The 25,767-nt window shown below is 45.2% G+C and overlaps 1 protein-coding gene across 4 annotated transcripts in view; it reads left to right on the top strand.

Annotated features, from left to right (window-relative positions):
• Positions 1-295: 295 nt before the first annotated feature.
• The window catches only part of LOC146869794 (patr class I histocompatibility antigen, A-2 alpha chain-like), a 144,441-nt gene continuing 118,969 nt past the window's right edge, over positions 296-25,767 (top strand). For 2 of the 4 annotated variants that reach the window (XM_085615819.1, XM_085615896.1), the window contains exon 1: positions 305-989. In XM_085615819.1, the coding sequence (XP_085471945.1) occupies positions 926-989 (64 nt within the window). In that variant the 5' untranslated portion in view covers positions 305-925. Of the gene's footprint in view, positions 990-25,767 lie in introns of all 4 variants that reach the window. The other 2 variants (XM_085616034.1, XM_085615971.1) reach the window with 2 other exon arrangements.

The raw sequence follows: 25,767 nt of genomic DNA, 5'->3' as shown, positions 1-25,767 counted from the left end.
ACCGGCGAGGTCCCAACCCCCATGGCAGTGTACACTTTAACGCTACAATGCAACGGTCTCGGCATTGTTAAAGTTAGAGCTATTGGCATTGCTCATGACAATGCCGTTTCTTTACATGTTTTAAAAACATAAACAAAAATAATGTCATGAGCAATGCCAATAGCTCTAACTTTAGCAATGCCGAGACCGTTGCATTGTAAATGCTTGTTTTTAGCATTTTTACGTAGCGGGAAATGGACCGAAGGGGGCACTTTACATGAGCACCAATTACATTACAGAAGGTATCATTAAAACTGTGATCAGAGGGAGATGACGGGATATGCCCGGAGTCACAGGATGTTGAACCGACGCCGGGACTCGAACCCGGTCCCCAGTTCCAAAGTTGGCAGCTCTGGCCGTGAGGAGGCATCCTCTCCCAGCCTATATTAACAGCGAGGGCTTCTAGGCACTTTCGAGTGAGCACAGGCAGCGCTCACCACAGCAACAGAAACAAAGGGAGCAAAACAAATCCAGAGAGAGGGTCAAAACTGGAGGGAGGAATAACAAAATGGTCAAGGGGAGGAGTGAAATCACTGACAGACTCTTCACTGTGGTCTGCAGCCAGAAGCGGCGAGCGGGATTCTAAGCACTGTGAACAAGGTGCGAAGGAAGAAGGAAAGAAAACGACACTTCTGCATCCTCTTAGCTTTCCCTTTTACTCACTTCATCTAGCTCTTCGCAGCGAGGCTCTACCTGGTGATTGATGACGCGCTGCTGTTCTGCCTTCTGATTGGTGGGTCCTCCTTCCTCCTCTCCCTCGGAGCCCTGGGACAGAATGAGCTCAGATCTTGTGAAGTTCGTTCCGGAGTTCGTCCTCGCTTCCGGGGTGTCATTATTGCCCCCGCAGTGCCCTCACTGCTGACTCCCCCCCCCCCCCCTACTCATCATGAGCTGGGGTGCCCTCCTTTTCCTGCTCCTGGGGGGGCTCTGTCTGCAGCCGGCCCGGGCAGGTGAGTGACCTGTGGAGGGGGAAATACATCGTGGGTGGGGACTCGGAGTGTATAGTGTTAGGGAGGTAGTGTATGCAGTGTAACACAGAGATCGGGTGAGTGTGGATAAGTGTAACAAGGGGTGAGGGCTGTGTGTGTGAGGGGATCAGTGTAACAGGTTGAGGGCTGTGTGTGGGTAGCAGTGTAACAAGGGGTGAGGGCTCTGTGTGAGGATCAGTGTATCACGGGGTGGGGGCTGTGTGTGAGGATCAGTGTAACACGTGGTGAGGGCTGTGTGGGGGATCAGTGTAACACAGGGTGGGGCTGTGTGTGGGGATCAGTGTAACACGGGGTGAGGGCTGTGTGTGGGGATCAGTGTAACACAGGGTGAGGGCTGTGTGTGGGGATCAGTGTAACAGGGTGAGGGCTGTGTGTGGGGATCAGTGTAACAGGGGGCTGTGTGTGGGGATCAGTGTAACACGAGGCGAGGGCTGTGTGTGGGGATCAGTGGAACACGGGGTGAGGGCTGTGTGTGGGGATCAGTGGAACACAGGGTGGGGCTGTGTGTGGGGATCAGTGTAACAAGGGGTGAGGGCTGTGTGTGTGAGGATCAGTGTAACAGAGTGAGGGATGTGTGTGGGGATCTGTGTAACACGGGTGAGGGCTGGTTGGGGATCAGTGTAACGCAGGACGAGGCATGTGTGTGGGAGGATATATGTAACACTGGGTGAGGGCTGTGTGAGAGAATCAGTTTAACACAGGGAGGGGCTGTGTGCTCCTATTACTGTAGTACAATAGTGAGTGTATACGTGTGAATCAGTGTAGCACGCCACAACATGAGTCAAGTCATCAACCTACCATTCAAATCATAAAACAAACACTCTTCAAGACCAAAAAGTGCATTTCTTTAACATTTGGAAATGTTTCAAGTAATACTTTACTTCAGGGGTTCTTAAACTTTTGACTTCTGTGGACCCCCCACTCAATCCCTACTGTTAGCCGGGGACCTCGACATAATCAGCTTTTAGGATTCACCTGCCGAAAGCGCCTTTGCTGTCCCTGCAGGGGCATTGTTTACGATAAAGGATTGGAGCCCGCCGTTGCGTTCCATTCGTTGGCTTCCTTGTCACTCTTAGTTGCTGCCTTCTAATTGGCCTGCGTGTGATGGGCGTCACTTTCTTTTCTTTCTGTGAAGCATGGATGAAGCAGATATTGCTTCCTCTTGATTAGTGTTGTAAGAAGGTGGCTCCCTATGTAGTGTACTAAAAAGAAGTACACTGTGCAGCCAGTGCAGTGGATCCCCAAGTGGTTGACAAAGGCTAAAGAAGATAAAACGAACGCTCTCGTTTGTGGTCGTGTGGGCGAGCAGTTAGGCTTATCAGAGGGTAGTGCTAAGCATTTGTTGTCCCCAAAGAGGCATTACATGAGACACGCACTCAAAGAATAGACATGAGACTAATTTAGAAAAATAACACTTCTTTCTGTATAAATTTTGAACTCCAAAAATTGATTTCAAGGTAAGTACAGTTTGCGATAAAAATATTCACAGGTAAGTTAAGCCTTTGCATTTGTGCCCCTTTACGCACAATACATTTATATGGATGCAAAATCAATTAATGTCATTAAGCTAGGCGCAGCCGGTTTCAGGGGTCCACCTAGGATCGGAGTAGTAGTGAGCCTAGGTTCTAGGTACTACCAGCAGTTCGTCGAGAACCACCCGGGTTCTACTGGGAGCAGAGTGCTGGTGAGCTGTGTAGTTGGTGCTCTACGGAGAAGGGGGGTTTCCTGTAAAGGGGCTGCACAGGGGGACTTGTGGGCAAGCCCAGAAGCTCTCAAACGTGGGCTTTGGTCACAAAGTGTCAAAGAGCGTGGGTGTACAGACGTTTCGTCGGGACCCTAATAGGGAGGCTCAGTAGCAGAGTAGTTTGATCTGCTGGGCTGGGTGCGCAAAGATGCACCTCACAGTCAGGGAAAAACAACTAGATGGGCCAAAATCAAGGCAGCTGGGCCAGTCTCAAAGTGGGTTTCAGTGATGCTGACATCCCATGACGGCTGATTGGTCCTAGTGCTGTGAGAGTCTGGACTGTACACTCAGTCGGTGTTTGGTTCAAGTCATCCAGTACCCTGGGTGTTGGTGCTGCATGGTTTCGGTTGGTCCTGGTGTCTTCACACTTGGATGGGAGACACATCTACCCTTCTAGAGCTGAGTACCTTCTCCTGGTCATCTGCAGCACTGGTTGGGTTGAGGAGATGCAAGGCGATGGACCGGACTTCAGCTGTCGGTGCCTGCGTACTGCAGGGGAGTAGCTCATCAACTCCAAGGGAGACTTTCGGTGTTTGATGAAGTTCTGGCAGGCTACGCAAGACTGTGATAGATCTCCAGCTTGCAGGATAGTCACTCTGTCACGATTGTCGAGAGAGTGCTGAGGATGGCAAGGTTTCGCGCCAATGTCCAAAGATCTGCTGCAGTTCTCGCCAGCCAGTGACTCTCCTTCATCCTTCTCCGTGTTGATCCGTTGTATCTGAGTTCTTGGGTTCAAGGGTGCCACCTAAATACTCAATTTAGGGGCATTATGGGGAGTGACAGGAAATAGCCAATTGGCCATCTATTTCTAGGGTGTCTAAACCCTCTATAGGACCACTTCCTGTGGGAAGTGGGCATAACCATGACCCTAGAATGCTACTTCCATCCAAAACAACATGAAGGAATCTGAAAAGTGGGGTCCACATGAGCTGGCCCGCTCTACAGGTGGTGCTGGCTGTAGGTGGGCACACCTCCTAATATTAATAAGTTTCTAGCTTGTCTTGCCACTAAAAGGTGGGGTCAGGACGGGGGGGGGGGGGGGTTATCTCCACTATCTAGAGAGGCCCGGGGTCGCATGACAAAGTGTGCAGGCCTTTGAAGCTTTCTGCTCTGAAGTGCTCATCCTGCTTGGACGAGGTGTAATCACCTCCGCCCAGCACAGGGCAGTCTTTGTTCCTGACCTCAAAGAGCGCAGGCTCTCACATCAGAGGGTCAGAAACCTATCTTTGGTGGCTGCCTAGTTTGAGACCAGTCAGTCAATGCACTAGTAGTCAGTAGGTTTTCAGAGGACCACTCATAGGGGTCTTCTATGTGCATTTAATAATATATCCAGCACTGGCATCACTGTGGGTTTATTAAGACAAAGTGTTTGGTACCAAACACCTTGGGGTACATTGAAACCATCATGCAGCTAGGGAGCTCGTAATGACCAGTGCACAGCCAGTTTGCTCAGTATGGCTTCCCTGTGCACTTGTATTAGCTAAGGTTGCTCCGATATTACAATCACTCGTCTACTGCACCCTGCCTACGGGCTGTGAGCCTGCTGTAGGAGTGTCTTACCTTTACCACATGCAGTGTTTTCTGGCATGGCACACAGGGATGTGTCTGAAAAAAGCAGGTAGTGTCTTGTAGTTCCTATAACCCTATATAGGATCTGCGCGTTTAGACAACATACACTGTGGGTTTGGTGTCCAAACTGATTCTGGACACCCCCACCGAGTATGTCACCATGTCAGGGATCGTGGAAACAATGCTACTTTTTGCTCAGCCTCATAGAGAGATATACAGAATAAACGCTGGGGACGTTTTTCAATAAGCATTTATTGAACCATCGTCATTCTAGTGTAAAATAGTTGTGGTGAAACAACCATTAGACAGTAACAGATATAAATGATTATAAGCACTAATGGAGTAAAAGGATGGTAGATTTCTACCATAGTGCTAAAACAATAAATACAGGCCAGTATAAAAATGCATGACAGTAATATAAACGTACTCCTACAATGCAACCCTAACTAGATGTACCTAAGTGTACCTAGCATGTATGTAGGTGTGGAAGCAAATAATCCCTCTAGGATAAAGTCAACCCCATTACCTGAGAGACTGTGGGACCCCGTCTTGGTCTCGAGAAGGACACCCTGCGAAGGATATCAGACCACTGCGTGCTGGAGTGTCTGTGTGCAGGAGCCTCAGCGTCTCATGTCAGTGTGTCGGCATGGAAGTCCTTTTCTCCTCTGAGTACCTTAGCAAGAGATGGTGTATATATACCCAAAGTGTTACCCTCAGGGGATATACCTTGCTGTGTCATGTCAAACTATGATGACGGAAGGAATGACCCTTATACATAGTTTTTATACAGGAGATGGTAGGCCTGCTGTCCAGCTTTGATTCCAAGAATCCTTATGCATAATGGATGATGCTTAAGCTTTTCGGAGAAAGCCCCAGATCCTCTAGTCAGTACCATAACTAGGTAAAAGGTCAGTCCTAAGAACCATTATGCAGTGTAATATCAGGGAAATGTAGGTGAAAGGAGCATTCAGTACTTGAGCTGATATTGGGGTACCTATATGGAACATAACAGTAGTCATGGCTGTCTGGACACAGGGCGCTCCAACATTAGGGCCCGTAGGCCAAAGTTTGCTTCAATTGTCAATTTTAAACAAAAAATGATCAAATGAATGATCCTCAAACTTATCATGCAAGTGTTTATATAGAAAACAAACACAATTTATGTAACATTCAATACATTAACCCTTTTACCGAGAGGAATCCGAGAGGGATTCTTGGCTTCACACCTACTCACATGCTAGGTACACTTAGGAACATGAAGATATGCATCACAGGAGTACGCGCTTTTTTAGGTCTCTCCTATGCAGCGCGCATGCGCTATAGCCGTCGTTTTTCACTTTTTCAAGCACTGCCCTCGTGCTTGTGGCGGCAAACACCTTGCAGGAGTGCGCAGCAGCGCACCACAAGCACAAGTGCAGTGCTTGAAAAAGGGAAGACTGCGCATATGCGCGTGCACGCACCACTCCCGGTTTGAAAAGAGTTTAACGTGTTTTCTCAGGTGCGTTGTAATCCTTACCCGATGTGCTGTCTCTCTATCTTAATTGAATTACTTTCAAATGAAATCGATTAATATAAAGTAGCAATGACGAGCACAAGTGCTTTAAAACAGCTGCCGCTTGTGCTCTTTTGAAAGATGGGAAATTACAGGTTTTGAGAACATGCGGATTCAAGTCTTCACTATAATTGTTTCTTTTATTTGATCTGCATGTATTTATTTGCATATAATAATGTAGTATCCTCATAGCATTAGGAATAGCCACAAACTTCAAACATGTACGTGTTTTATATTCGAACCATTGTCACTATGAAAGTTGAGGTTTAGAGTACTCACCCTAACTGTAAATGCCTTGCATTAATGGCTGACTCACTCTCAATGACTATCACACTCTCACTGACACTCTCACACTCTCACTGACACTCACAGACTCTCACTCTCTCTCCCACTCACTGACACTCTCACTGACACTCTCACTGACACTGACACTGTCACTCACACTTCTCTCACTCACACTGACTCTCACTCTCACTCTCCCACTCTCTCACTGACTGTCTCACTCACTCTCACTGACAGAGTCTCACTGATAGACTCTCACTGACATACTCTCCCACTCTCACTGACTGACTGACTGACACTCACTGACTGACTCTCTCACTCACTGACTCACTCTCACTGATTGACTGACTCTCACTGATAGACTCTCACTGACATACTCTCCCACTCTCTCTCACTGACTGACTGACTCACTCACTGACTGACTGACTGACTCACTCTCACTGACAGATTGACTCACTCTCTCACTGATTCACTTTCACCGACAGACTCTCACTGACTGACTCTCCCACTCTCTCACTGACAGACTCTCACCGATAGACTCTCACTGACAGACTCTCCCACTCACTCACTGACTGACTCACTCTCACTGACTCTCTCACTGACTCTCTCACTGACTGACTGACTCACTCACTCTCACTGACTGACTCACTCTCACTAACAGACTCACTAACTGACTCACTCTCACTGACAAACTCTCATTGACTCTCACTCTCTCTCTCTCTCTCACTGACTGACTCTCCCACACTCTCACTGACTGACTCACTGTCACTGACAGCCTCTCACTGACTGACTCACTCTAACTGACACTCTCACTGACTGACTCTCTCTCACCGACCGACTGACTGGCTCACTCTCACTGACTGACAGACTCTCCCACTCACTCACTGACTGACTCACTCACACTGACTGACTCACTCTCACTGACAAACTCTCTCACTGACTCTCTCACTGACTCTCTCACTGACTCTCTCACTGACTCTCTCACTGACTCTCTCACTGACTCTCTCACTGACTCTCTCACTGACTCTCTCACTGACTCTCTCACTGACTCTCTCACTGACTCTCCCACTCTCTGACTGACTTACTCCCTCTCACTGACTGACTTACTCCCTCTCACTGACTGACTCGCTCTCACTGACTGACTCACTCTCACTGACAGACTCACTCTCACTGACAGACTCTCACTGACTGACAGACTCTCCTGCTCTCTCTCACTCACTGACACTCACTCTCACTGACTGACAGACTCACTCTCACTCACTGACGGACTCACTCTCACTGACTCACTCACTCTCACTGACTCACTCACTCTCACTGACGAACTCTCACTGACTCACTCTCTCTCACTGACTGACTGACCCACTCTCTCTGACTCACTCACTCTCACTGACTGACAGACTCACACTGACTGTCAGACTTACTCTCACTGTCAGACTTACTCTCACTGTCAGACTTACTCTCACTGTCAGACTTACTCTCACTGTCAGACTTACTCTCACTGACTGACTTACTCTCACTGACTGACTCACTCTCACTGACTCGCTCACTCTCACTGACTCGCTCACTCTCACTGACTCACTCACTGACTCTCTATCTCTCACTGACTGACTCACTCTCACTGACAGACTCTCACCGACTGACGCACTGTCACTGACAAACTCTCATTGACTCTCTCTCTCTCACTGACTGACTCTCCCACACTCTCATTGACTGACTCGCTGTCACTGACAGCCTCTCACTGACTGACTCTCTCTCACCGACCGACTGACTGACTCACTCTCACTGACTGACAGACTCTCCCACTCACTCACTCACTGACTGACTCTCTCACTGACTGACTCTCTCACTGACTGACTCTCTCACTGACTGACTCTCTCACTGACTGACTCTCTCACTGACTGACTCTCTCACTGACTGACTCTCTCACTGACTGACTCACTCTCACTGACTGACTCACTCTCACTGACAGACTCTCACTGACCGACTGACTCTCACTCTCTCACTGACTAACTCACTCACTCACTGACTGACAGAATCTCTCTCTCTCTCACTGACTAACTAACTGACTCACTCTCACTGACTGACAGACTCTCACTGACAGATTCTACCACTCTCTCTCTCACTGACAGACTCTCACTGACTGACTGACTCTCACTGACTGACTCTCACTCACTGACTCACTCACTCTCACTGACTGACTCACTCACTCTCACTGACTGACTCACTCACTCTCACTGACTGACTCACTCACTCTCACTGACTGACTCATTCTCATTGACTGACTCACTCACTCACTCTCACTGACTGACTCACTCACTTTCACTCACTCACTGACTGACTGACTCTCACTAACTGACAGACGGTTACTGACAGACTCTCCCACTCTCTCTTACTGACTGACTCTCTCACTGACAGACTCTCCCACTCTCTCACTGACAGACTCTCTCACTGACTCGCTCTCACTGACTCGCTCTCACTGACTCGCTCTCACTGACTCGCTCTCACTGACTCGCTCTCACTGACTCGCTCTCACTGACTCGCTCTCACTGACTCGCTCTCACTGACTCACTCTCACTGACTCACTCTCACTGACTCACTCTCACTGACTCACTCTCACTGACTCACTCTCACTGACATGCTCTCACTGACTCGCTCTCACTGACTCACTCTCCCACTCTCTCTCACTGACTGACTCACTCTCACTGACTGACTCACTGACTCACTCTCACTGACTCACTCTCACTGAATCACTCTCTTTCTCACTGACTGACTCTCTCACTGACTGACTCTCCCACTCTCTCTCACTGACTAACCCTCCCACTCTCTCTCACTGACTAACCGACTCACTCGCATTGACTGACTGACTGACTCACTCTCACTGACTGACCCACTCTCACTGACTCACTCTCACTGACGGACTCACCCACTCTCTCTCACTGACTGAATCACTCTCAATGACTGACTGACTGACTCACTCTCACTGACAGACTCTCTCGCTGACCGACTCACTCTCACTGACTGACAGGGGACTACTCCTCCTACTACTCCAAATGCAGATCTTCCATTCAGCCTAGCGCTAACTCACCTTGCCCTCCCTAGAGCCACACACATCACCAGCCCCTGTCACTCTAGAGCCAGACATGCAATACACAACAGGCAGGCAGACACATCACACAGAAATGGCAACATCTAAAAGCGGCATTTCTAAAATAGTGATAATAAATCTACGCACACCATTACGCAGCATTTATTATTACTATTCCAAACATACCAAACTTGACCACGCTGCTCCTCTCATATCAGCAATTACCACTGAAACACTTATCAGGGAATCCCCAAAGCATTCCTATGAGGGTGCAGCCTCACAGCAGTGAGAAACCAAAATGTCTGTTTGTCACTACCAGGACATGGCACACACTTAAGGTACATGTCCTACCTTTTACCTACAATGCACCCTGCCCATAGGGTTAGCTAGGGCCTACCTTAGGGGTGACTGACATGCAGAAAAAGGGGAGGGTCACAGACGTGGCTCACACTTTAGGCGCCACCTCACAGCGGCAGTAACACTGCGCGTGCAGGCCCTGCAATGGCAGAGGCCTGAGACAGGTTTGAAAGGCTACTTTGGTGGGTGGTGCAATCAGTGCTGCAAGCCCACCATTAGCATTTAATTTACTGGCCCTGGGTATCTGCGATACCACTTTACAAGGGACTGACAGGTAAATTAAATATGCCAAACAGGTGTAGACCAATCTTACCATGTTTACGTCCGAGAGGACATCCACTTTACACTGGACAGCAGTGCTAAAGTGCCTAGAGTCCTAAAACCACCAACACCACGTCAGAAAAAAGGCTAGGAGGAAGGCAAAAAGTTCAGGGATGACCCTGCAAAAAGGGCCAAGTCCAACAGTAGTGAAGACTACGTACATTAATATGTATTCAAATACATCTACTCATAATAATGCAAGTGTCTTAATCACTGTATCGTCCATTGTTGTACTAAGAAGCCAATGCCAATTGTGACATCATTGACATCCTGATGCTCCTGTTGTAATCTGCGCCGACGCACGTTTCGGTGACTACCCTAATCGGGATTACACCTTCATCAGGGTGCTCATATAAGATATTCCAATAATTAATGGTGGAATGGAGTGGGGGCCGAACTGCAAATATATCATTGGGTATGGGGACACGAACCCCTAAATCTGTCTGGATACGGACGCGCAACCTCTCAGGACAGACAGTTGTCTTCCTAGTCCCAATGTAACAATGGTAATTCTTGCGAAGAACAGAGCCTCTTGTCAAAACATAGATATGGTACAGAGAATCCAAGTTTGGATCGGATAAAAACTAGGGAAGCCTCAAATTCGTCACCATGCGAAATGAATTAATGAAAGCTGCGTCAGGATAAAACGTCCTCACATGATAATTACCTGTCAGAGTGTGATGCTAGACTCTAGCAGAGGTGTTTCCAACAGGTCGATCGCAAACTACCAGTAGCTCTCTGGCCTCACATGATAATTACCGGTCAGCTGGTTTGACAATATTCAGCTGACCAAATGCTATGGCAGCACTTTGCAACACAGTCAACGCTTTCTGTTCGGTCTAGGAAACAGAAAATGCAGGCACCTGTAGCCCACTCTCTTCTGTAAAATTGTTTATATATATTTTTTCTTTTATTTTCTCATTTTCTTTCTTTTTATGCTACTTGTTTCCTTCTTTAACTAGTTCATTCTTTCGTTTTCTTCTTTTTTTTGTTATTCTACTCTCTCTCTTGTCTTTTTTTCCTCTTCTTTTTTTAGTCCTGGTCTTTCTTTCTCGCCTTTTTTTCCACTTTTGTTCTTGCTTCTTCTTTCTCCTTCCCTTTCTCTCTGTCTCTCTCTCTCTCCCTCTCTCCATGTACCCCTACAGAACTCCCTTACATTAGGCGGTAGCTCAGGATGGTTTTCAATGGTCAGAAGTAGCTCTCACTGCACAGAAGGTTGGAGAACCCTGCTCTCGCATATCACCTTGTCTTTTTGCTCCCAATTTATGCTCTTTTTGTCGGCGCGCACCAGTCCTTCGATCGAGGCTTCCACTCGCTGTACTAGTCTCTCTCTTTATTTGAGCTGCTCCCACGAACTGTCTAAAGATGCCAGCTTAATTTAAATCCTTTCATTTCCAGTCCTTCCCATTTATAGTGTATTGAAATGTTAAGTTTTACATTCTGCTTTTCTTTGTTTTTTATGTCTACATACATTTTTAATCAACTAACGTTGTGCAATCTTCGAAAGAGTGGTGGACCCCCGAATAGGGGTGGCAGACCCCTGATTAAGAACGGCTGCATTAGATTGCATCACTGCTTTGAGTGGCATTTATTGGAATTGATAGTTTATAAATGTTAAATTATAAAGATTCATGATCCGCACCTCACCCGCCGCGCTGATGACAATGTCAGGAGTGAACCGAGAGGGGAGTCAGTTGTCGTCTGCCCCTGTAGATACCCTTAGTTGTTCTATTTATTACACCTTCTTCTAGGCGCCTGCTTTCTCTATTATGTGTTATATGTTGTACTTTTTACGCGGTATTCCTTGTGCACACTGTGACACCTTTCATGGGCATGGTTAACACAAAATGAAACTGTATAATAAATAAATCACATTTCTACTCATTTAATAGATAAGTACTAGTACTTCCCACAGGCCCATAGTGTCCGCTTGTATCAGACTTCTTCTACTCTCCATGCACTTGTAAAAGATGTACAGCCCGGGTGCTTCCTCCTCACCTGTGGGGACAAGTCTACCTACTCGGCGTGACTGCTCAGGTGCGCACCCGGCCCCCTCCAGTGGGTGTACAGCACAGCCTACTACAGGGAGGAACATGGAAATCTGACATACAGTGACCCTAATATCATATCATGTGTAAGTTGTACACTCTAACCATATATCTGACGGCATTAAAAGGGCCAATTGATGGATGGGGCCCTGGCTATGGGAGAGTCCCTAAAGACGAGAGCCATAAACACAAATCATTTAAACCCGAAGGAATCTTATAGTTAAACCACACAGGAAAATCCATACAAGGCAATGTTCAAAGTTCAAACCATAAAGGGTTATCAAAAATTAGGAGTCCATACAGAAAAGAAAAGACATTGGTTAGTCAGTCATTTCAAAATGCTCAGGATACAAATAAATATAATATTATTGGCAGCAGAAACTAAGCTCTAATCTAGTCAAAAACCAGCATCTACTAAGGCTCAGCACGAGGCAAATGAACACGATGAGCTGACAGGAGGCTGTGTCTGTCCCTGAGGTGGATGCACTAAAGTTTTATTTTATTTATTTATTTGGAGCTTGTAGAACGCACAGCTACACCCTACGGGGTGTCCCAGTGCTGAGGCAGACAGTAGACGAGAAGGAGAAAAACTAGGTGCTAGTGAAAAAACTGGTTTTCAGGGCACGCCGAAAAGTTAGTTCTGACTCCGATAAATGGATGGAGAGTGGCAAGGTATTGCAAAAGTTTACACCCTTTAATATGAGTGTGTGCTTCGTTACAATACATATTCTAAGTGCAGATCGATAAATAGATCAACATGGATCTTCTCTCTAAGAGTCGGGGAAGAAATCCCAGAAATATTCCAAATGTTAAAGTAAATAAAGCTGTGACATGAAGCCTCGATGGGAAGCAGGAAAGAGCACTGGCTCGTCTCCAGAATGGTGAGACTTTATACTTATCTAGACACAGAAACTTTACAGTCATATTCCAATGCAAGAAGAGAATCTGGATCTTTGGCAAGCCCTGGTGGCCAGGCCATCTGATGTTTCAACCGTCTCCTCAGCAACTCCACGCTTTTCAGTGGATCCAAATAAACAGAAGGAATTGAAGGATTCCCTTACAGTATTCTTTGCCTTCCATTCAGCCTGATTTTCACACGAGAGAGACAAAGTTGGTTACCTGATCACTGTCTTTTCATGCCCAGCCCTAGTTTAGGCAACTTCCCTAATAGCCACAGAAGATCCTTGTATGTTGAATTACTCCATCTTCCTATCAACTTTATATGAATGTTTAAAACATCAGACTTTCAATTTTCTGCTGATAAGGCTGTTTGCAATATACAACAAGGAGGGCAAGGCGTTTTTACCTACATTACCCATTTCCGCCAGTTGGCGGTAGGAACTACATGAGTTGAATGAACCTTTTTTACTCTGTTTCTCAGTGGCCCTAAAGAGGAGTTTAAAGACGAGTTAGTCCATTCTGCTTGAGCGGACATTCTCTCTACGCTGATGAACCATGGCCTGTATATTGAGCATCGACTGCAGCAATGTTGATCTAAAAGACATAGAAACCGTTCCTCTTCAGCCTTTGGCACTACTAAACCATCGGTACGGAAGGTAGAAGCTTCCTCTGAAGAATCCACTGTCCCGTCTAGTGAAGAACCAGTGCAAACCAGCATTGCCCATGGACCTTTTACGGAGTGCAAAGGAGATCACGGACGTAAACATGGGCTCTGTATGTACTGCGGATCCCCGGAGCATCTAGTGAGAGTCTGTCCAGCACTTCCCCATAAGGTATCGAAAAAATGCCAGGTCCCTCCCCTTATGAAGGTGGGAATGAACGGGAAGACCTCAAACTGGTTCTTTTAGAATGTCTAGGAAATATGAAGCCTCACACTTTCTCTTACCTATGTCCATAAAACTCCCAAATGGGGGTAGTGAACAGTGGTGCCACTGGAGTGTATTTGGATGAAAGCTTGGCGAATGAGCGAAACGTTCTCCGTATCATTAAGGAGATCCCTGAACAGGTGCACACTGTTGATGGCACAGCACTGGTTTTTGGACCCATCAGAGAAATGACAATACCCCTGATGCGACTTTTGGAAAATATCACAAAAACATTTTTCATTTGATCACATCTCCTCTTCTAACCATATGGTTATTTTAGTAATTCCCTTGCTGAAATAACACAATCCTTATATAAACTGAGACACCAAGACTGTTTCTGTATCCTCGCAATTCTGTTATAATTTCTGTAATTCCACAGAGGATTATTGGACCCCCTAAGGAGTTAGTCAAACCTCAGAGAAATGACTCCAGTACAATACTTTCCCTTATAGGGAGTGCCCGACCAATATCAGGAGTTTACAGATCTTTTTGCGAAGCCAAGGGAAGTGAAATTGCCCCTTTATCTGGATTGTTTTTTAATTCTAAAAGTTTTATTGAATTCTTTCATGAATAAAAGATAAGAACTCTCTCTGAATATTTAAAACATAACAAGAGATTTACTAATTGGCACCAACAGCAATATATTTGCCGGAAGGACCAGGATATGTGGTCCGAGCAGTGTTGGCCGGATAGTCTTAAACCGGCTCCTTTGCCCAAAAAGGCAGTAAAGAACTTGGGTGTGTGGATCGATAGTGGTCTTAGTTTCGATACACAATCGAAAGCTGTGGCAGGAACCTGCTTTGGGCTTCTGCAAGGCTTGAAACCTATTCTGGGTTTCTTTCCTCCCAAAGTGCGTCAAACCATTGTCCAGGCGGCAATTTTATCTAGACTGGATTATGGTAATTCTCTTTATCTTGGGGCCAATAAGTCCAGCATTAGGCGCCTGCAGAGAATTCAGAATGCAGCCGCACGTATGTTGGTGGCACTTCCGAAATCTTGCTCTGTTTCCCATGTTTTGCCTAAGCTACATTGGTTGCCTGTTGAAAAGCGAATCCAGTTCAAAACACTTTGTGTGTCGCACAGGATTCTGACTAAACAGGCACCGCTGGGGCTGTCCAACCTGCTACAGTTCTATGTGCCGCGGCACACTTTAAGGTCTGCTGACCAAGCCTTGGTTAGCATCCCCCATGTCTTGAGAGCTAGAGCCGGAGGCCGCTCTTTCTGCAGTCTTGCGGCGAAACTCTGGAACTCGCGTCCAGTCTCGATCAGAGGGATCCAGAACCATTTTGCTTTTCGCAAAGCCATAAAGATCTGGCTTTTCCCGTTCTAACTCTAAGTTTCTTTCCTCCTTGGTCACTCTCTCTGTCTTTGGTGGTGCTGGGACGCCCCGTGGCTGGGGCAGCCATGCGCAATACAAATCCGACAAATAAAATAAATAAATACATTTGCCACTACAGAACTTGAGGGCTCTTCAAAGGTTGAACACAACCTCAAAAATGACTACAGGATCAATCCCTAAGGTCCCGCATACAAATACAAAACAGAGACTTGATTTTGAGTTCTTACAGTCAATATAAGTGGATTAATGAGTCGTAGAGAAGATTCAAATTCTCTTTATTTTATTATTCAAGAAATTAAATAAGAAGGTCCAACACATGTTTCACAACACGCACGTCGCTTCTTCAGGGCCATCCACAGTTACATACTCTACACTGTGTAAGGGTCATATACAAACATCAATGTCACATTGAAGTGAGGAAAAAAAAAGGTTTCAAAGAGAAGATATGAAAAATTGAAGAGAAATCAAAATATCAATGTGATACATTAATATCAGTTGAAAAAGGAATATTTTACAATTGTATATGTTCATTTCCTAACTTCATGACTTATATATTTATTTAATTAAAAACAAAGATGTGTTGGAACAAGGGAGAAAAGAGGCCATGATACAAACTAGAAATCCCACTTGTGCTACCAGGACTCCATGCAACTAATAGTTAGTGAAAGGAAGATATTTGTACTCGCATAAGTGTCATACAAAAAGAGAGAATTTAAAAAACGAAATGAATAGAGTTATCTGAACCTTGAATCTGCAGAGACTCTCATGCAGAAAGAGACTGTGAAAGTCTAGAGGGAAAAATAATTCAGACTAAGATTGTGCAAAGAGTCCCCAAGGCACACCACAAAAACGTAAAGAGAGAAAATTTAGACCCAAAATGCAAAACAGTCAAAAAGACGACACATGAAGGGTATCTCATACCCTAGTATCATTAATACAGGAACAGCACTGATGAGTTCTTCTTAAGACAGATTTTTCATGATGATCCAGAAAACATCTGAAAAGATAGTCTGGAACATGTCTTCCATTAACAAACCTACAAATAGCAAGTAACTGATATTGTACATGTCATACCCCAAGTTTGGGTAAAATTCATCATAGCCTCCAAAGTGAAATACTCAAATAGCAAAGTAACTTTATACAGTACAGTAGCCAAGGATGATTCAAAGTGCGTTCTGTACACTTCAAAAAGATTCACATTTAACTGCAACGAAGACTGAAACCATCAATTGGAACGTTCCCAGAGTACATGAGAGACAAACCAACTGTTGGAATTCTTTACTGAAATGCATAGAAGTGCTACAGCTGATGCAATAAAAATGGCATTTTAACCAGAGGAAGAAAAACATTCTGCATGCTATAAACCCACAATACCTCTAAATCGACTGTTGAAATAAGTGTACAGGTGCTATATCGTTGCAATATCACTAAGTGAAAGCAACCATGCACCCCAAGATTTAAATCACATTAGTGATAGCGTAATACGTTGAATGGATCGAAAATGTGACAAGGACCAGTTTTATTTTATAAAGCAAATTCTGCCACAGCCGGCATGAGCAAAAAGCAGCCTTTGGTAATGACTTGCTAATAGTGAGGCTTTTTGGCAAGTGTGTCTATATACACGGTTGTAAATGAAGAACAGGAAAAAGGAAACCCACAAACCAAGTTTATTTAGTAAGTGAGATAAAAGAGGAAAGCGTAATAGCATGATGAAAAATCAGAGAAGGGAATACAAGAGACACACGAACGAGAGAAAAGTGAGTCAAATAATTGGTAGTTAATGTCACAAGCATGATTCCATCTGAGCCTTGCATCCATGGATGTGCCCCAGGACGTTTAATGGACGATCACTCCTAGTTATTTATAAACATGTCTTAGGTTCCGCACTGGGTTCCTATTGTGATATGACTGAGCAGAGTGTGTGCTCCTAAGATATGTTTACCACACCCACCAAGTGTTGAAGGAAAGGTTGTGAAAGTTCTTCCAGGCCAGAAGAATAACTTTAATAGCTATGCAAATCAAAGAGTCAAGGAGAATGAGGCCGTGTCTGTAGGCGTAGGAAGGTCTCGATGGCATGTGGACCAAGTGAAATAGTCAAATATTCCAGCAATATGGCAGTGTTAAATGTTTTACCTAGTTTTACTTAGTTGGGTCGCTACTTCTTACCAGTAGGTGACCAGAAAAGAACATGCAAAAACATTTTCTCCATATCAGCCCCCGCACACCACAGGACCAGCAACAATCAGTATCTTCAGTTTCAGTTTGAAGAGTTTAACAGGGCTCCAGTACATCGAGTTGGCATGAAAGAGCTTAGTTTGTGTTAGTGAGCGCATAAGTTTACCTTGAAACAAAGAGGAACAGATTTTGTCCCAAGTATCTTCCACTGGGGAGGTGAATCCTTTATCATGAGAGTATTTACACCATTTAGTGCAAAGGCTAAGTGCATGTTGGGAGGAGCCCTCACCTATCAATTTGTATATCTTAGAAGCCATAAGTCCACTCGATTGGATATGTCTGAGGGCAGAGAAAAGGGAAGTGGAGTACAGTGAGCCCAGTTTAGAGATTCTAGCTTTAAGCATTTGTAAAAGTCCACATTGGGTAGGGCATGTCGCCCTTCTAGAGTCGCACTTGAAAAGGGTTCTGTAGTATCCTCGTGTTATGTTATATTGTTCCCTTTCATCTTGTACCTAGCTGCTCAGCCAGTGTGAGTGTTGGTTTGTTTGACATGAGTGAAATGCTTGGGTGCCTGGTGTGAGTGAGTCAGTTGGAAGATGGGCTGAGCAGCTAGGAGGCTGCTCCTGGTGGTGCTCGCTGTAAGACTCTGTAACTGCTCTTCTTATGGATTTAATAAACTACCTGAAACTCAGCTCGGCCACGTCTAATATGTCATCACAACACGTGGGACCAGCCCTATATATTTTCGATGAGGATTAGATTTACCTCATGCTCTACAGGTGGTTTTATGGCAGCTAAGGATGAGGATTACAGCAGGACTATGTGTTGGAAAGGACCTACTACAGTTACAAGGGGAGATGGCACACGAGAAATCTGCTGCAGTACGTGGTCAGAAAGGACGCAAAGACAGCACAAGTTTTGAAACAAAGGAACTTATCAAAGAAACAAAGGAAACTGGAGCAGCACACCTCGCAACCCCACCTGTGTCCATCACACCGGACAGCCCCAGCCCAGGCGTGCTACACTCTACAACTACACGTTTAAAGGATCTTGTGGTGACAACTATCGTGTGCTGCTTCTGGCGCTGGAAGAATGTTTACGGCATTACGGATCGCTTTATGGGAGTTCCTGTTTTGATGCCGTACACAATGACATTTTCTTTGACTTTGGGATTTGCTTCTGACAGTGCCTCTGTGTCGGCGTAGGATCGGAAGGAAGCTTACTTGTGCCTGCTACATGATGCAGGCTGTACCTTTCTGTAAAGAACTCCTGTACACTGGATGCGGATAGCAAACAAGTTCTTTATTGTATTCGCCAACACAGCTCCGAACGCGGAGCGCAAGTAACAGCAGCCGCATCGGATCACCAGCTGTCAACTGTCACATTCCAACGGACAGCTGGTGAGGAAAGCAGCGATACGGTCTCCTCGCAGGGACATGTAAGTATGGCAAACACTACGGTGTCCACGGAGGGCCACACGTATAAACCTAACACATCTTCCCCCGAAAGAACAAGGAGAGAAGAAGAGGAAGGGAAGGAACGGAGAGGGGAAGAGGATAACGGGAGAAAGCACACAGTACATTGCATTGCATACCAGAAGCTTAAGCACAAACATAATCACTGAGTTTGACCGGGGGCAACACCCTTCTACCATATCTGCTGGTGCTGACATAGGGTAACTCACTGTGCCCAGGTGTAGGGGGCAATACTCTGACTGCTCTACCAGGGTTGGTGCCCATGGGGGTAGTACGCATCACGTCTGCTGGTGTAGGTGCTGTCTGGTTGGATGACTCATTGCGTGATGTGAGTGGAACGTTTACAGACTCAAAATCAGACGAGTCTGATAGGGTGTAGTGGTGCTTGTTGGAACAGGTTTGTCCACTGCCAGGTGACACACTGGGTGTAATGGTATGGTACTCTGTAGTGGGTTTGCACACAGAGAGGGCAGAGAAGTGCCAAACCTTACCATCGCTCAACAGTGCGGAGTTGCAATATAGCTTGTTAACGGTTAGTGGTGGGGAGAACATATCTTGTCCCTTACCTATATGTCCACTTCTCTTGACCATTACAGTGTCTCCTACAGAGAGTTGTACCGGTATACAACCGTGTCTGAGGTCATATCGATTTTTGCTTTTGTGCTGCACTTGCGCAACTCTCTTCCTGACCTGGTCAGTAGACCAGTGTACTCTTTTTGCGGCCCAGATCCAACCCACATTGTCCTTAGTGAGAGGAGTGTATAAAAAGAAAGAGAGGAACCCTTGGTAACCCAAAGGACTGGGGTTCAAACAAAGTATTTTAGAAAAAGAAGTGTCCTCTGGGGGAATTGATCAACCACACCTTCGTCTTCACTCGCGTTTCATATCTCATTCGTACACCTAACCCACTCTAAGTCTATTACGTATTGGCACAAATATTTGACATTAATACACAAAAAAAAAACTTTAAAAAAAATATATATATATCGAAGCAATTTATTCCTCAGACTTGCCACAGTTAAATACAATTTTGTCAAAATAAAACACAATAAAACAATTACAATGTAATCAATCTTAAAAACCAACTCATCAAATTACAACATATTTTACATGAGAGTATATTGCTTAGACAATATTCTTTGTCATTGTTTACCACAACTGGTGAATCTATTTAACCACATAAACCCCGATATCCCCTAATTGTTGTATATCTGGGGAAATGTTCATACACCCAGGTTTGTGGTTACAAAGAGCGTCGACGCGTTTCGAAGGAATAATTATATGAAACCTTCTTTCTCAAGACAATGGATTTTGTTACTCTCGTGTTTCCAATCATGGACCCTTTGTAAGAAATGAAGCCCTCAGTGTGTGTAACCGACCCAGTTTCCACAGTCGTCTTCGTTTTGCTATTCGCTACCTACTAATCGGTAAATGGTGTCCTATTTGATGTATTTTCTTAAACAGGATTTATACAGTCACTGCAACCATTTCCGCCTTATTTTCAGCCTTCCATTCATAAATCCAATCAATGGATTCCCAATTGTAGTTTTTCCGTAATGCTTGCTTTACTGCTCCAATATGGTTATTCTTAGAGGTATCATCCGCTTCTTTTAAAACGTAACGACACACCGGCGATATGTTCATATGTTTGTCCGACGATTGTCTAAGCAATATACTCTCATGTAAAATATGTTGTAGATAGTAATTTGATGAGTTGGTTTTTAAGATTGATTACATTGTAATTGTTTTATTGTGTTTTATTTTGACAAAATTGTATTTAACTGTGGCAAGTCTGAGGAATAAATTGCTTCAATATATATTTAAAAAAAAAAAAAGTTTTTTTGTTTATTTTTGTATTAATTTCAAATATTTGTGCCAATACGTAATAGACTTAGAGTGGGTAGTTGTACGAATGAGATTTGAAACGCGAGTGAGGACGAAGGTTTGGTTGATCAATTCCCCCAGAGGACACTTCTTTTTCTAAAATAGTTAAGTGAGAGGAGTCCTACCTCGCATGAGTACAAATGGGCTGTGGCCAGTGGCGTCACTCGGTGTGATCCTGTAAGCCCACAATGTTTTAAGGATCTCTTTTTTCCAGCTAAGCCTGTTGCTGTTGGCCAGCTGTATGATACCCTTAAGTACTCGGTTGAAACGTTCCACCGCGCCGTTCTCGGCTGGGTGGTACACCGATGTGGTTTTGTGCACAATTTGGTTTCTTGATGTGTAGGCCTTGAATATGTCTGACATGAACTGCGGTCCATTGTCGCTGATAATCTGTTTGGGTAGCCCTTCCTGTATAAATACTGCATCTAAAAACTTGACTACAGTTTTAGAGTCTGGCCTGGTTGTAAATCTAAGTTCGGGCCATTTTGTAAAATGGTCAATGATGACGATAATGTACCACTGTTCATAATATTCCAGCACCGGGCCCATTATGTCCACCCCCACCCTTTCCCATGGCATGGCGGGACATGTGAGTGGGTGAAGAGGTGGTCTAAGGGTCACTTGGGTTTTGTCTGAGTGCAGACACATGCTGCAGTCTCTAACCATTCTTTCCACATCAATGCTGACACCGGGCCACCAGTAGCTTTCTTTCACTCTGTTTTTACATTTTACAATTCCCAAATGTCCTTTGTGGCATAACTGCAGAAGGCTTTTCTCAAAGTGACAGGGGGAACCACTATCGCCCTTTAACAGTAAATTATTTTCGTGTGACAGTTCATCCTTTACCTCGTAAAAATGTCTTAGTTGTTTGTTGAGTTTGTTTTTGCTTGTCCACTCCCCTGTTAACATTTTGATTACTTGACAGATGTCCTTGTCCTTTTCTTGTTCCGAATGCCATTCTTCTTTTTAAATTCCCTGTAGGCAGTCTTCCAGGTTGGCAATGCAATACTCCTCCACTTGTGCAGGATTGTCATGCTCTCCGGTTTCAATGGGTAACCTGCTTAGGTAATCTGCGACTACATTTTTCACCCCTGGTACATTTTGAATGGAGTAATTAAAATCAAAAAGGCGAACAGATAAGCGAGCTAGCCTTGGCGATGCTGTATACAAGCCTTTCGTTGTGAACACCTTTGTGAGTGGCTTATGGTCTGTGCATAGAGTTACTTTGCTACCCCATACAAAGTGCCGAAAGTGCTCTAAAGCCCACACACATGCCAATGCCTCACGTTCGATGACGGAGAATTTTTCCTTCGTTGGTGTTAAGGACCGTGATGCAAAAAATATTGTGTACTCGGTACCTTCGTTGTCTTTCTGTGTTAGGACTGCTCCTAGTCCTTTTGAACTCACATCAGTAGTGATGATATTGCTGAGCAAGGGGTCAAAACCTTGCAAGGGTATTGCATTGTACAGATCTTCTTTAAGTGAGGTGAACGCTTCCTGGCACACGATGTCCCACTCAAATTCTCTCTTCTTTTTAAGTAGTTGTCGCAGTTCATAGGTTTTGTTAGAGAAGTTCTTTATTATTCCAGGGATTGTAGGGAGATGAGACGTAAGCTAACCATAGCCCTCCAAAGTAACAACAACCTTTAGGCATTCCAGGAAAGAGTACGCCAAATCTATCGAGCAAGCGAAACGTATATGGGAGGAAGCGCACTGGCAGGATCTTCGATCTGCAGCCCTTATGCGGGACGCTACGCTGTTTTGGGGTCTTGTTGATAAGGGTAGCCGCATGGGCGAGGCTCCGATCACCAACCACATCTCCTCGCAACAGTGGCACGCACACTTCACTGGGCTGTACAGTGAGGCTAATTGCCACTCCCAATTGCCCAGCGACGCGCCCTTCCTTCCCTCCGAGGTCTCCCCAATAGCTGCGACCCCCGTTACGGTCAGTACTTTGGACCTTTTTAAGCTTAGCGAGGTCTCGTCTGCCATCTCTGGGCTGACACACGGGAAAGCGGCTGGACCAGATGGCATTCTGGGCAACCTCCTTCTTCATGACCCTAAAATTTGGGCAGACCTTATTCTTTCAATACTGAATTTAATTGCTAGAGGTCATCCTGTTCCGGACTCCTGGAAGGGCGCCGAAGTGGTAGCCATATTCAAGAAGGGGAATAGGGAGGAGCCTGCTAATTATAGGCCGATAAGCCTAATTGATGTAATCCAGAAGGTGGTTGGCAGGGTCCTCCTTATGAGGGTCAGGACTTGGCTGGACGAAGCCAATGTGCTTTCACATTTCCAGGCGGGCTTTAGACACAGGGTGGGCACGATGGACCAGGTCGTTATAGGGAAAGGCAGTTTATATCTGGCCTTTATTGACCTAAAGACAGCATTCAACCTGGTCCCTCGTTCCAAACTCTGGGAGGTTCTGTCCGATTTGGGTTTTCCTCCTCTGATCCTGGATATCATCAAGCGCCTACATGAGGGGAATTATGCAAAGATCAGGTGGGGCAACCAGGGCCAGCTGACAGACAGGGTGGCGGTAGACAGGGGAGTTCGCCAGGGATGTGTGCTGGCCCCTACCCTGTTTTCTCTCTACATAAACGGGGTGGTCGATTATTTGAGAGAGGTGCCTTCAGATGCCCCAGTCCTGGCAGGGGAAAAAAACCCCATTCTCCTTTTTGCCAACGACACCCTTTTGATGTCAAAAAGTCCAAGTGGCCTCCAAAATTGCTTGACAGGTTCTGTTAATTCTGTGATGCACGGGGTTTAGTAATTAATACATCCAAAACTAAACTAATGACACTCTCCCCTTCCAAACGTTTCAAGAATGACATTTCACTTAACGGCACGCCTTTAGACATCGTAGACTCCTTCGACTATTTAGGAATTAGGATCAACAAGTCGATGAAATGGAATGTTCCTTAATCACAAGAGGGTGGCGGGCGCTATATTAAGAAAACAGCGGCTCTCATTTAGCAGACCAATTGTCGCGGCCCTTAAGATTTATGATGGAAAGGCTCTACCCTCAGCACTATACGGAGCGGAGTTATGGGGGTTCGAGAACTCATGTGATCTGGTGAAATCAGAGAACCACTTTTTGAGAGGATTGGTTTTTCTCCCACCATCGACCCCTTTGATACCGCTCCGTATGGATTTGGGTAAGCATTCCATTAGGGACATTGTAAGACTACGCCCACTGCTCTTCTGGGTCCGCTTGAGACGCACCCCTGAATTGGCCAGCTATGCAGATGCCCTGGATTAGATCATCAAGTTAAACACAGGCAATAAGATCAAATGGATCTGCAGTTTAAAGCGTTTGGTGACCGATATTGGCTTTGGGGAGGCATGGCTCAATCAGACCCCACCGGCAAAGTATGTCATCAAAAAAGCATATTGGGCCTGGGTGAAGGGAGAGGAAGATAGGAACCCCAAAAGGGGTACTCTAACTATCCAGTTCCTTGAACACAAGCTGGAGGCAAAAGCCGAGCAATACCTGGATTACATTCAATGCCCCAGAGATAGAACGCTCTTCATGAAGCTTAGGTTCGGGACTCTTCCACTCAACTCCTTAGTAGCAGGTTGGAATTGTCAGACTCCAACATCTGCTGACTGCCCTGGGTGCCCTTCTCCAAACTAATCTATTCCCCACTTCCTCTTTGCATGCCCAATTTACAGGGCGGCTAGGAGGCAGTGGCTTAGACCCATTTGCAGGAATTTTGGCTTTGAGAATTACAGGGTGGCACTTCGCTCCCTCTTAACTGATGTCTCCTCCCTGGTGGTGGTTTGTGGGGTGGCCAAATTTCTGGGGTGCGCCTGGTCGATTCGTAATAAATTGTTAAGATCTCATAAGCATTTGGCCATTGGAGATATTTGAGCATCTGCCCCTGCTATAAACAGGAAGTGTTTTTACGGTTTACTAATTGTACATATTTACCTTTTATATTTTTTAACGCTTATGCTGTATCGTTATGGATTTTTTAGGATGACCTCACAATGTACATACTTTTATGATATTTTTATATCGAATAAAGTCATTCAAACACAGTTCTTTATAAACTTTGCGTATTTCCACTAGTCCTAGGAACAACCTCAACTCTTCCTTGTTAGTTGGTATTGGTGAATTCTTTATTGCCTCGAGTAGGTCCTTCTTTGGGCTGATACCATTTCCGTTGATTTCGTGTCCCAGGTAATTCACAGATTCACATGCAAACTTACATTTGCTGTACTCTGCCGTGAGACCTTTCGTCTCCAAGATTCCTAGCACCTGTTGTACCTTTTCATTGTGTTAACTCTTTTGACCTTCCCATGACAAGGATCTCATCTTGGAACATCAGTATTCCTTTAACTCCCTTGAATATGTTAGTCATAAGTCTTTGAAACATCGCTGCAGCGGATGCCAGCCCAAATGGCACCCTAGTAAACTGGAAACACCCAAAGGGTGTAATGAAGGCAGTGAGTTTTTTGCTTTCGCGATGTAATGGTACCTGGTGGTACGCTGATTTTAAGTCAATTGTTGAAAACCATTTGACTCCCTTTGTGGTAGCTAGCATTACTTTTATCTTTGGTAGTGGAAATTGTTCAACAATAATGTTTCTGTTGAGGTCACTCAGGTCTATACATAACCTCAATTTGCCATTGGGGCGCTTGACCACGACTAATGGCGCAATCCATTTGCTAGTCTCCACCTGTTCTATGATACCTTCCTTAAGAAGCTTGTCCAGTTGTGTTTTTACATCATCCTTTATAGCAAACGGAAGATTCCGTGTCTTGTGTACTACAGGTGTGGCCTGTGGTTTTACTATGATCTTGTGCTGGTACCCTTTAAGTGCTCAGATATTGTCACTAAATACTTTTGGGTATTTTTTTAAGAGGGAATGGCTGTAGTCGACTGAGTTTTGGACGACAAGGACGGGGTCAGATTTGCTGGGATCAAGTATAATGCCCAAATGGCCTTGGTCCAACCATCCCAGTACTGAGGGTCATACTGCAGACACATACAGTTTTCCTTCTGACTCCCTTCCTTTATACACAAAGCTTAGCTTTCTGTATCCGCATACGTCAATTGGTTCACCTGTGAACGAT

Source organism: Triturus cristatus, chromosome 1_1, assembly GCF_964204655.1.
Source record: "Triturus cristatus chromosome 1_1, aTriCri1.1, whole genome shotgun sequence".
Classification (NCBI taxonomy): domain Eukaryota; kingdom Metazoa; phylum Chordata; class Amphibia; order Caudata; family Salamandridae; genus Triturus; species Triturus cristatus.
The sequence above is the reverse complement of the archived record's forward strand: the minus strand, read 5'-3'. Positions and strand labels throughout refer to the sequence as shown.